This window comes from Apteryx mantelli, chromosome Z, assembly GCF_036417845.1.
Source record: "Apteryx mantelli isolate bAptMan1 chromosome Z, bAptMan1.hap1, whole genome shotgun sequence".
Classification (NCBI taxonomy): Eukaryota; Metazoa; Chordata; class Aves; order Apterygiformes; family Apterygidae; genus Apteryx; species Apteryx mantelli.
This window is the reverse complement of record NC_090020.1, coordinates 85,573,612-85,587,077: the sequence shown is the minus strand read 5'-3', so window position 1 is coordinate 85,587,077 and position 13,466 is coordinate 85,573,612. Positions and strand designations below refer to the sequence as shown.

Below are 13,466 nucleotides of genomic sequence, written 5' to 3'. Positions count from 1 at the left end.
GCGGAAAGGCATAGTGTTAGAAAGGTTTGTTTTCTGTGCAAAAACAAACAAAAAACACAGGAAAACGAAAGAGTAGCAGGGAGGATGTATAAAGAGTTAGAACAGAGAGGTGGTGAAAGCCAGAATTCTGCGTTAACTGGACACAGGTAGGGGCTGTCATAGACATGCTTCTCCACCCTCATTGCCAAGGCGCCTCCAAGTCACAGGCCTCTCGGTACGTTTAAACAGACTTAATCACTTCTAATAATTATTTATAGCAAAATAAAGTGCATATTTAAATAACTAGCATATTTTTGTTATTGCTATATATTTAAGCAGCACTTGCATTTAAAGTGAAGGTTGAGTAAAATATTTGAGTAATTATATTTTATCTAGATTATAATAGATCTAAATAACTATACTTAGATATAATGCTCAACTTTCTCTTTAATTATAGTCATCTGAGTCCACTTTCCATCTTATTCTTTGCTGCAAAGACTTAGATGATGCTCTGAACACTCCAAAACTTCTCCTTTTTTTTTTTTTTTTTTTTTGGTCTGTTCAGCATGACAAATCTGGTATTTTAAGTGGTGGAGCAGAAGCCTGCTGCCACATTTGTCTCCTGGCACTGGGAGTTGCCTCAAAACTTGCTAATTGTCTTCAAAACCAGCCGGTGCCTGATGGCAACTGTAATGATGAAGTACAGTCAGTCCCCAGGAGTCAATTACTTATTCCGCAAGTTTCACTAAAGTAGATATTCAAGATAAAAGTCTTCTGCAGGCCAACTGTTAAGTAAAGATAAAGGAATACAGGGAGGAGCATCTTGCCTTCTTTCATGTTGAAGTTGCTTCTCACACAAAATCATCACCTACAGCTCTCCTGTGAGATCTGGTCAGGACTTGCAAGCAGAGAGGAAAGCCACCTCCATCGGTTCTTGTACACAGGACATCTGAAGAAGTCACTTAAGTTTAAAGTTGGGGCAAAGGCACAGAAGGATAAAGAAGGTAATTCAGAGCCGACCACACGTTTTCAAGGTCAAGAGCGGTCATACGAAACTAACATCTCCCATACCTTTTAACCTTACGTGGTCAAATCAACAACCATGAACCACCTTGAAAATAACCACAAAACAAATCAATGACCACATTCAAAGGCTAGTAACTACCTTACTAGATAACATGTTGAGGTTCAGTTTGGGTTTTTTGGTTGTTTATCTCCTATTGTTTGGGCAGCAGGAGAAGGAAGGTAAATGCACTGAATTCCCTGAGTATCTTATGTACAAGGCAATGGAAGAAAAATTCAGGACCAAAATGGATAGCAGGGTGCAGGAAATTATATTTTTTTAATCTGATTTCCTGATATTTCCTTTCAGGTTTGAGATTTTTTTTTGTTTTATTACAAAAGTGCTAATGAGCTTTAATGGTGTGCTGGAGTATACATTTCTGTGTGCGAGTGGTGCATGTAGATCTTACAAATATAACAATGGAACATTAAACAGCAATAGCATGAAGTGGACACTCAGGAATTGTCCATTCCATTAAGCAAAAACACTATTAAGCACTATAGGTCACCAAGTGATGTAAAAAGTGGTCCCATAGGCACATATTATTAGGCCATGCAGCAAAAAGAAAAGAAAAATTCAAAATCAGCTTGTCCTTAAGACCCCAAACTTAACCGCTTCCTGATCGAGTGCTAAGCAGCAGCCCCTGCACTAGCACACGCTGTGCACGCTAAGCCCAGGTCTGTACATGCTGTATTCACCACCTCAATATCCAACAGAACTATGTCAACTCAGACCTTTATAGCAAGTTGAATTTAAATTAAAAATTCCCTATATAAAAAGGCATACTAGAGGAAAAACCCATTGGCCAGAAGTTCATAAAAGTATAGCCATTTCACTGCATTTGCTGCCTAGTGGTTATATTTACTAATCTAAGTTTCCCCACTGCATTGTCTGTTCTACAAAGTTAAGACTTGCATCTCTTATTTTACTATTTATCAAGAAAAATCAATTGTGGAGCTCCAAAATGAGTTTGAGAGGAAAGTAGAGTCTGTTTTAGTTGTGCTTACTAGTGAGACTTTGTTATGGTTTATGGAGTCATACAAAATAGCCTAAAATCTATTGTGATTCTGGTTGGAATAAAAACGATTAAGTCAGTTTTGGTTGATTTCAGTTGTTATACGAATAAAAACACAAGTTAATGGTTTGGAGGTATAACTTGAAAGCTGTTTTCCTCCTTTACGAAAAAGTGACTGTCAGAGATTTAGGGACTGAGACATGGGAGAGATACAACACTTTAATCCACACTTTATTCACTCTGTCTGATATAGCATTTCCTAAAATTTTGGTGTAATAGGCTTCCTTTGTTTGTCCCATAGTTTCCTAGCAGTGATACGCTCCCTTGAGTCACTAAATGGTTTATCTTCATCCTTAGTTTTTAAAATCCTGAAATACTAGTAGGCAGTAACTCTTAGTATTCTAAGACTAATTTCTCAGACATTGCGCGCACATAAAGAGATCTTAAAGTTATCAGTGGATTTAAAATATTTTTTAAATAATTCAGGAAGACAAGGTCATAACACTGAATGGGGATTAAAATTTGTTTCTTCTCATCTGAAAGATTTTAACCTCGGGTCCAACAGCTGTCCTAGTAACCGGTCTTCTGTCACTTGAAATCTGACAATGCTGTTACAAGAAACAGCAATATGGCACAATGCACCATCGCTATATACACAGGGGTGTATTTTTAAGTTCCGATACCTTGCCTCTTTGGCAACTGAAGATGTTCCATCTAGACAGGTACACAGCAAAGACCCAGCTTTGATTCTTACTAGCACAATTATAAAATACTCTTTGGATTTAAGCAGATTTGCTCTGGATCAGCAGTAGCCTAAGAGCCAAATTAAGGTGACCGAGCATGCTCCAGAGACGATGAGCTGCAGGGTCCCGCTGACAGCCGCGCGGTGCAATCCTGATGAATCAACCACGGCGTGAGCGGCAGGCTTATTCCAAATCCAGACTGAGGGACACAGTGTCAAACACCATTTAAAAATACTGCAAAGATCATTATGAGATCTCAGTGAAAAAAATCTCTGTACTTCTGTTGATTGCCTGCCAAGTAACCACTTCTATTGGGAACATGCAGGTTGACTCTCAGCTGAAGGAGAAATCTGTGATTAAAGTTTCATTTCTTCCAAATGGAACTTGTTTGACATGTAATTTAGTCCTAGAATAAACACAGTCACAGTGGGAATTTGTGAAGTCCCCTTTTTCTTTCCGTGTTATTCCCACCTCCAATACAAAATTTCTCCCAATAGCTAAAAACTTGCCTCCAAAATTAAGTCCGTTAAGACTATGCATGACAGAGCCATCTTGTGACACCTGCCATAACAACACTTTAAAACATTTTCTCAAAAATAGTCTTTCAGGAGGCCAAAGGGCAAGCTGCATTTCTCTACTGACTGTATCAGGTAGGATGTATTTGACAAAGCCTCTCTCAACTATTTTTAATCTAAAAGGTCTCCTCAGCCTACTTCAAACTAACACACTAAGCTTTAAACACTGAAGGTGCATATTCTGCTCCAGTTCAAGCAAGATTACCTTGTCCAGCCGCCCTTCCAGGATGCTCCACACTTGATATTGATCATCTTCAAACAACAGAATGGAGTTTCTGCTACCTTACCAAGTGGGATCTTCCTAAGTATGATTTTATTCCAAAAGTAGCCTCTGATTTCAGCTGTGACTGAGCTGATGGCAACATACACTGGCAAGGAAGGAAATGCTAAAAGTCTATACAGGCTGGATAGACCAATTCATAGAAGAAACTCATTAAAAAGGCTCTTCCATGTACAAATGCTACACTTGTGCCTCAAGAATTTACTGCCGCACAGACCACGGTGGAGATGGGCAGAGGATTCTGGCAGACCATTTGCATGCACTGCCCTGTCCCTCTGTTCTTCAGGCACGTGCCATTGACCATTGCCAAAGCCAGGACTTTGGTCTGGATGGATCTTTTTGTGTAACCCAGCTTATCCATTACAGTTCTTACAAGAAAAAAAATGATTATAAGTTGTTTTCAGCAAGTTCCTCTCTAGTTATCAACCAATACAACCCCCCATAAAAGAAAATTTCAATCTTATCTCAGAGAATTAGTCTTCATCAAGGAGCCTGATGCTGAAGTGCAGGGATTCCTGTATAAACTAACCCTGGGCTTCTCTTTTTGTCATCCTCTAAAACACCAACATTTCAAGATAACATAAAGCCAGAACTGCTGAAGCACTGATTCCGCAGCAGTGTATGAATAGAGACATAACATGTTGTAGTGTGGTTTCTCTCTGAAAACCTACCAATTACTAGAAATACCAATATTCAGTAGTCTGTTAAATTGGGACTTTTTTAATATGATGCTAGCATAGGAAGCAGCTCTTAGTTTCTCTTCAGTGCCCTCATTTCCATTTCGGCCAAGAACGCTTTCACAGCCGGTGACTGTTAAGGCCTTAAGAACCCTTGAGAAGTTCTTAGAAAAAGTGTTATTTGCTTGTACATGGCAGGCTTCATGCATAAAATTGAGTGATTAAAACAGTTTAAATTCACTACATTTTCTTTATCGAAAGCACTTTAAGCCATGAGAGCATAAGGCGAAGGATTTTAAAAGGGCAATATACTTTCAGTACCCCTGAATGGTTTCTTCTAAACAAAGTTGACTGCTACCTTCTAGCAGTGACTGGTTTACTGACTGCTAATGCTTTAAAAATTGAGATGAAATCAGGTTCATAGCTTTAACTGCAAGAAAGATATAAGCCCCCTATGCATACCAGTGGTTTGGCAATCTTGACCTCAAACAACATTAATGCTGATGCATTCTATGTTGCCAAAAAGCACTGTAAGTGCTTAAAATGCACAGACGTATAGTTAAAAAAAATGACACAACCTAAGATTATTTTGTAATTCAGTGAATGAATCTCTAGCCAAACCTTCCCTGAAATATTAAAGCTCATGATCCTTGCTTTAAAATCTTGCAAGAATGAAATCTTGCATAGGAATAGGAGCTTTAGTGAAATGCGAATACGTGCTGTTGATGTGAACGCACTCTCCCACTCATCAGGAGAGTGCAATCTAACCTACCATCATGATGGCCTTTTGATGAAGGCATTAGGCTGCCTGGAAGCATTCTGTTTAGCAGTGATACCTGGTACAGCATATAATGGATCAGAAAGATCCAGCTTTCGACTGTTATAACACTAAAGAAAATTCTGCCCAGTCCCCTTCCTCCATCTCTGGGAAAGCAGACTTTCCTGAACACAGAAAGTTTGTTTGCTTTGCCAAGCAACGATTAACACAACATACTGGAGCGCGAGACCTTCATTTCTCCTCTCACCCTCTTCCCCTTACTCTGCCATGTTTCCATCTGCCAGTGCCTTAAGTCAGTGATGTTCTGCCAACATTGCACAGCAACTCCCTCAAAAACAATTCTGCTCGCTCAGGAATACGCATGTCCTTCAGAGAGCAAGATAGCATTTCTGCTTAGAGAACTTGCTGCCGGTTTTAAATGCTATACATCTTATATTCCACCTTATAATATGAACCATTTATCATGGAATCAAAGAATTGCAGAATCACTGACGCTGGGGAAGGCACCTTTGGAGACTGTCTAGACCAGCTCCCCAGCAGAAAGCAGCTCAACCACAGCAGACTGCTCAGGGTTGTGTCCAATTGGGTTTTGAGTATCCCCAAAGACAGAGACTCCACAACCCGTCTGGGCAACCTGTTCCAGCGTTCAATCCCCTTTACATGAAAAATAGGGGATTCTTTTAATGTTTAAATGAATTCCCTCTATTTCACAGCTTGTACTGATTTGCCTCTTGTCCTTTTCACTCCTTCCAATTAAGAAATCTTTATTAGTCCTTCTAGTTTCAGCCAAACTGTTCTTGAACATACTAAGTTCCTCTCCTCCTCCAAGCTTCCTACCACTGCTACAGGGGAAAAGATCAGAATCTGCTGTGCAGAGGATAGTTCCTTTATACGAAAAGCTCAGAATTGCAGATTTGGGCACAGCACAACAGATGAAAAAAACCTACAGGGAAGAGTCACATATGTGCATTCACTCAGGGAGTAATCGGAGTGATTTTATTAATTACTGGTTGCCAACGACCAAATCAAGGCCAAACAACATCTGGTGGTGACAGACCGACTGCCTGTTTGGCTCCCGCCGAGGGTTGCATCCGTAGGGCTCTCCATGGCTTTGCCCAAGAGTGAGCCCAGGGCAGGGGCACACTGCTGAGGCAGCTCGGCTAAGAGAGCGCTCCCAGACTATCATGGGAGACTTGGATGACCACAGAGATTCAGAGAGAAAAAGAAGCGGTGGAGAGCAGGTAGATCAGAGAAGAGCTAAAAAGCTGCCAAAGGATAAGGACTGCTATTGCCTATTGTAGTCACGTACCATGAGAAAACATGTCTCTTCTAGCTAGTAGAGCAGGGTTTAGAGAGGGGGAAGTGACCTTCAGTTTAAAGAACCTTACGATGGGAAAGGGCATTAAGTTCAGGAAGGATACTAGAGACTGGCTGAGAGAACCGCCGCTGGGGCTCCCGCCGAGCATAAGGGTTTAGCAAAGCACTAGACAGCAAAAAGTTGCGGAGCTCTGCACTGAGTTTCGCTTTTTCTCTCCGTCCCCATCTTGTTCACAAACATGGCAAGACAGAAAGACCAGGGAGTGCATGGACTGGGTGCCTGGAGACCCTGAGAAAAGCATACCTCTCCCTGCAGAGCTGTGCGAGGTGCAGCCAGGTAAGGCTAAAAGCTTTACCAGCACCTGCCTTTTCATTTCTTTCTCCCCCCCCCCTCCCTTTCATGTAAACCCAATCTTCTCCTTCACATAACCAAATCCTTTTTAACAAGCTCATAAGCTCATCCAAGCACTGTCATAATTATCACTCCTTTCCACAGCGTAAAAAAAAAAAAAAGTAATTTTACTTTGCCCTCTTTTTCCCCCCAAGGATACTAGGTGAGCACCTCTGGATGGGTGCTTACAGGAAGTCCAGCTCCATCCATACCTATGCTAGGCAGCCACAGCATTCTTTAAAAGGTCTCTTAGAGCTCTCCAGCAACACTCAACAGCTCCCTCCTTACAGAAGCATATGTAGGGAAGAGAAACAAAAAGCATGCCCTTAAATTTGGTGAAATTCTTAATTAATGATCCTAAAGAAAATTATTCTGAAGTCTAGCACATTCTAATTGGCATTAGTTATTAAGTGACTTTGGGTTTCTTTGTACCTTTTATTCAAGGGTTTCCAAACATCTTTTTCAATGATTAAATGATTAAGGTCTCATTACATCCATTCCAGAGAGTAATGGAGAAGCAAGAGACCCCTCTAAAACTTCAGACCTGAACATCTTTCACAAAGGTATTTGGTAAGACAATGTGAAGCCATAGGTATTCTCAGACACCTGATAATGTATATTCCTATTCCTTCCATCATATAACTACACAAGTATTTTAAAGGAGATACAAAGAGGCTGCCAATTCTATTAAGCTGCATAATGAGTTCTTGTCTATGAAAGAGTTCCTAAACCATAAAATTTGTACATTTAACACCCTACAGGAGTTCAGCATTTTATTTTTCTGATCTTGAATTCACCAGAAAAAAGCAGTTAATTACCAACTTCAGAGGTTTCCTCTGTTTTGATGACAATAAATATGCAGCAAATAACTCACAGCACCAAAGAGTTGATTAGACATATTTAAACAAGAATAATACCTTGTCAGAAATAAATTACTGTAGTAAAAGTGTCATATCTAGCTTTACTTCTTTTGAAGAAGGGGGAAAAGAATCACAGCACTTCTACAAGTGCATTTCCCTACATTTTTTGCTTTTAAACACCCAACTTCTCACAAACAATATTTCCAGCAGTCCAAAAGGTAGGAAAGTTTCTCCCTACCTGCTACCATGACCTTAGCTGTCCGACTGATGATAGCTCCAATGCCTTCTAAAGATGCTTCACACTGGTAGAGACCTTCGTCTGGCTTGTGGTGCCTTGAATGGACTATATTCTGTATCAAGAGTGAGCCATTGGCCAACTGCTGTCTCCTTTCATCTGCCGCCAGGTTTAAGAAGACTGCGTCTTTCTTCCATTTAATAACTGGAGCTCCTTGATCCGACTCTGCTGTGCAATTCAAGAGCACATTGCTTCCACGCATAGTGACAGCATCCGAAGGCTCAGTCAAGAACCTCAGTGATGTAAAACCCTTAACCTGTGAACCTGAAACAAACAACAAAAAAGGAGCAAATATTGGTTAGTCGTTTCCATGCAGAGACACACACACACACTGTATCTGAGGCAAACTCGCTATAGAGCGCTAGCGCAAAGTCCCAGAGGCACCACAGATATGCCTGGCAAGCATTCTAGGAATTCATTTAATTGGTATTTACATTTCACTGCAAACTGATTAAAGGGGAAGCGGGGGAAGCATAGAGGATATTTTTGTCCCATCAGCACAAAAACAGTATTTATAAACAGATTATATATATATGCACGTGTGTGTACACATAAAAAAATACGGACACAAAACAAAGCTAAACCTGTACAACTAAGAACGTGCTACATCTTGAATTTTATTTGGAGAGTTTAATTACACACAGGATTTGCTCTGGGCATGCACATGGAGCTACATTTTGGTATAGGAGGTATGAAAAGTGTTGGGCCTGTCTTTCTTTACTATTACTACCACAGGGAAGAGAGCATACAAGTAGACAGTCCTACCATCTTTCAGAAACAACATCAAAACCTCAAAGCCTGTGGTGCTCCTTCCACCTCCCTAGAACAGCCGCCTTATCGCTACCAAGCTGCCTGGCCACTGCTTTCTACTAGGTAGCAAGAGGAACACCTACGCAAAGGGAAGACGAAGGAGGCAGAGATCTGAGTGCCGACACCGCGAGCACCGTTTCGGTGCCACCGCAGCACTGGCAACCCCAGATTTCCACCTGCTGCATGAATCCAGAGGAAACAGTCTGAAGCATCACGCTGGTAACGGGACACCCACCAGCTTTGCATAGGTAGGAGATAAATGGGAACGTAAAGGCAGAGAGGTGCGCAAAGCAGAACTGGCGTTAACCTTTCTTTATCCTATATGAGGTTACTCTTTTCTGCTGCAGAGTAGGAAGTCATTAAAGCGCTTAAGAACAGGTGGCTGCAATAGCATCTAAGGCACAACCTCAAATGACAGAAAATGGTCCTTTTTCTCTGCTGCATCAAACGTTTTCTAATAACATATAGCCAGGCAAAGGACATGCAGCTCGTATTCTGATTAGACAACTACCCCCACACCCTCTTTGCAAGTGTCAATGATCGTTCTTGGGGCAAGAAAGTTTCAGGCTCCAGTTCCCATGAATCACGGTTAAAGCCTCTGCCAGGTCCCAGGCTTGCCTGTGCCGCCCTGCGCAGCCCAGCGACCGCCTCCGAGGGCTCTGCAGGCTCTCGCAGCGCTGCCTGGCCCAGCTCTGCTTCCCAGGCGGACAGGCGGATCCCCAACCAGCACCACACTCAGCACTAGCTACAGCATCGCTCAGGGAATGCCGTAGATACAGCTGTACATGAACGTGAAAACGGCTGATGCTTTTCATCAAATGAACTCTTCTTTTATTTCTTCAGAGCAAATGAAAACATGCAAATTTATCAGATTAAGAGATTTAAGATGCTTGTAGTCCCCAATAAAAATAACAACTACTTTTCTATTTCACATCCCAAGCCGAAACTTCCTAATGAATATACACAACGCACAAATAGCTATCTGGCATCTTCTTTACAGATAGGAATTTTATTGCCAAGTATTTAGTTTCATCTATAAAGTAATTATTCAAGTAGTCAGATACCACATTTTGCTTTAAAGCATGTAAACAAGAGGGCTTCAAAAATTAGTAAGTGTTGAGCCAAAGAGAAAGTAAGAGTTGGAAGCAACTCGTAGCATAACTTATTTCAGCAAGGAAATCCATAGCATCATACGACCCAAACTGACACTACAAGGTAGCGTCTAATAAAAGCTAGGAGAGTCACATCCTGATTTCTCTCTCATCCGCCTTAATGTTCTGATTTCAGTTAATGGAACAAGCAACATCAAAATGAGGCCCAAAAGCTGCACATGAGCACAGAACTTTCCTGCCGTAAAAGATTTGTAATAGTATAGAGATGTTTACAATGCACAAAAGAGTAATTATTTTAAAAACATGTGTTCCTTGCCATTCTCCCAAAGGCAACTGTGTTCTGTTTGCAAATCAGCAAACAGCTGATTTAAACAGCTTCTTGTTGGACGTTTTATTTATGTCACCAATACATATAATACAGCTTAACACAGCTGTTTATGACAGCATGTTAATGATTTTGTGTGGCTATTATCACAAGTAAATAATCCACTTCTCCAGAAGAAATGGGGTTATAACAGTTTCCAGTGCAACAAATACAGAAGTTACAGAAGTTAAACAAAGATTGACTTTTTTTCCATGCAATTACCCTTGCAGTTCAGCTGCAATTTCAGCTATTCACATCCTTTGCAAAAGCCATATTTAGCCTAAATTGCTTTACTACAAGGAACCTAACAGCACGAATAACCTGGAAAGCTTTCTGCATGTGAAGAAATTCAAGTCTTCTTGGAAATACTGTTCCTGCAGATAGAAGTAATGGTGACATCTTAGAAACGTGAGAAAATGACCATGTATTTTCAGAAAAATATTACTTGGAAGTCTAGGAAGGCTCAGAATCTAATGGCCAAGTTTTTGCAGTGTTTAGGTGCTGAAAGAGAAAGGTAGAAAAGCATTTGAAAATCCCACTGGTGCCTATTAGTATCTGAAGTACTGGCTCAGTGAAAAACCAGCTGCAGTGTTAGACCTGAAATCAAAGCAGTCTGGAGAGCTTTCCAGACTGGGCCATTATATTGCACTCCTACTTCAACAAGATTTTCCTCCTGAACTTGTAGCCCCAGCAACAAATACTAAACCTGACTCCTCTAGACAGGTTTATAAGGCGGCATACATCACACCTAATATATAAACCTACCTAAACACCTGGAAACACCATGCAAGTAACTTCATGGTATAACATGGGATCAACAAATTCAGCCTGTGTTGAATTAAGGGACAGAAATCCCAGACTTGAGCAGGCCAGACTGCAGCACACCTCCGCATCCTCCTTCTGTAAGCATCAAACTAAGAACTATCACCTGAAGAAACTAGAAATTCCTTCCTCAAATTAAGTTTTAGACTGAAGCATTACTGCTTTACTTACACTAAAACCAAACTGAGATATTGCAGTTTAAGAAGTGTGCATAGCCCATGCCCTAACCAGGCAGATGCAAGTTCTAGCTGTTGTAGAAGACAAGTGGCCATAAGACATAGACCTATTTCTAGAGGACTATTAAAATAAGCTTTCCTCAAAAAATGCTTAGTTAGTTTCTTATTACTGGGTCTCCTCCGGGGGAGTGCAATTTCTCAGTGCAGATTTCTGTATACATTGTATACGCACTAAGAAAGGGGGAGAGGGGTGTCTGTGCATACACAGACACACACATGCACATACCTGGGGAGGAAAAAACACCAAACACAAAGGGCCTGGGAAAACTCCTAAAACATTTTGGAGAACACAACCAATTGCAACTTCTGCAGTAACCTTCCTTAATAGCACATTTCTGTTGAGGCGCAAGTACTAAAATCACAGTTCAACAGCATTTCCCACTGTCTCCTATGTAATATCTATACTGTTTAAGGAGGAGAGAGAAGAGAATAAAAAGTAAAAAAAATACACAACTCAAACTCAGGACCTCACTCCATGCTCAAGTCCAAACCAAACACCACCTATGTTGCTTTTACACCAGGGTAAGCCAACTCAGTAAGCATGGAAGAACAGCTGGCTCCTACTGAAGCTTGTTCTGTAGATCTTGCTGGGTTCCTACTGCCTAAAATCCCTTGGCTCCGAGAACTCAAAATGAAGCAGAGCTACAGAAAACTCCAGCTTAGAGAAGTCTTTTCTCCCAAGACATTCACTACAACATGCTTTCTCTTTTCAAGTTCTCCAAAAACAGGAGTTCTGCCTCCAAAACACTCAGTGCCTCCATTCCTACACAGTGGAAACCAGAGGTGAAACCCCCAGTGGCACTGAAGGAGGCAGGAGCAGCCTTTCGGACTCCAGCCTAAAGTCAGAGTTACATGGCAGAGCCCAGACAGAAAACTGCCTCTCCAGCTACCTACTACACAGCTTTGTAATTTATTTTTCATAACTGGAAATGTGAGGGGGGGGAAGCAGCTTTAATATCTCTCCTAGTCCTTGGGCAGCTTCTTTACCATTGTGTGTGGTATAACTATAAGCTACTTTGCCATTTTCAAAAGAAGTGGGGTAGGAAACTCATTTTTAAGAGCCAGCTACTAAACTCACAACTTAAACCTCATTGCAATAGCTCACCTGAAACAGAAGGCAAGGAGTGAAGAAGAAAGCAAGCAGCCAGGCAGGAGAATTAAGAGATTAAAAAGCTCTTTTAAAACTTGCTGCAAAACATGCTTGTCTCTTCTGTTTCAGTTTCACTCGCAGTGGGACTGAATCCCTGCCTTCACCTGCCATCTTCACTAATGTCCTTAATTTTTCATCTGTACTGACTTGCAATCCCTCAGAGCTCCAAGAAGCTGAACAGCTAAAAGGTTATGAATAAAGAATAGTCTGTCTCAGTGCATGGGGTTATTCCTCCCCAGGTGCAGGACTCTGCACTTCTCTTGGTTGAACCTTATGTGGTTCCTCTCTGCCCAATTCTCCAGACTGTCAAGGTCACTCTGAATGGCAGTGCAACCCTCACCGGATCAGCTGCTCCTCCCAGTTTTGTATCATCTACAAACTTGCCAAGGGTGCATTTGGTCTCACCATCCAGGTCATTAATAAAGATGTTAAATCGTACTGGCCACAGTATCCGCTCCTGTGGGACACCACTAGTGACTGGCCTCCAGCAGGACCTTGTGCTGCTGATCACAACCCTTTGAGCCCAACAGTTCAGCCAGTTTTCAGTCCAACTCACTGTCCACTTACCTAGCTCACGCTTCAACAGCATGTCTATGAGGATGTTATGGGAGACTGTGCCAAAAAGCCTTACTAAAGTTTAGATAAAACAATGATCATTAACAGTCACCAAGATGCGGAGAATACAGTTAGTAACATTCCTGCTCTGCTCCAATTTTGATGTTCACCAACATGGCTCAGAAAAAACAACCTACGTAAAGAAATGTTAACTACTATGGATAATATCTGCACCATAGTAAGGAAGTCACTGAGCTGTCTCAGGACAGCTTGCCTTTCCTGGGACTGGCTTCCAGACTCTTTGCCTCTCAAAGGCATTAAGAGTCCGAACAACAGATGGGAGTGCTGTTATAATCGCTTTATCTGTTGCAGCAAATACATTCACCTGTCGCATGCATACACAGATATTATTTCAGGTCCAACACTCATAGCGTCACCGATTGC

At 41.4% G+C, this 13,466-nt stretch overlaps 1 protein-coding gene across 1 annotated transcript in view; it reads right to left on the bottom strand.

Annotated features, from left to right (window-relative positions):
* The window catches only part of DCC (DCC netrin 1 receptor), a 593,344-nt gene that overhangs the window by 364,150 nt on the left and 215,728 nt on the right, over positions 1-13,466 (bottom strand). The window contains exon 2 of the mRNA XM_067315554.1: positions 7,917-8,237. Coding sequence (XP_067171655.1) covers positions 7,917-8,237 — 321 coding nt within the window. The remainder of the gene's footprint in view (positions 1-7,916; positions 8,238-13,466) is intronic.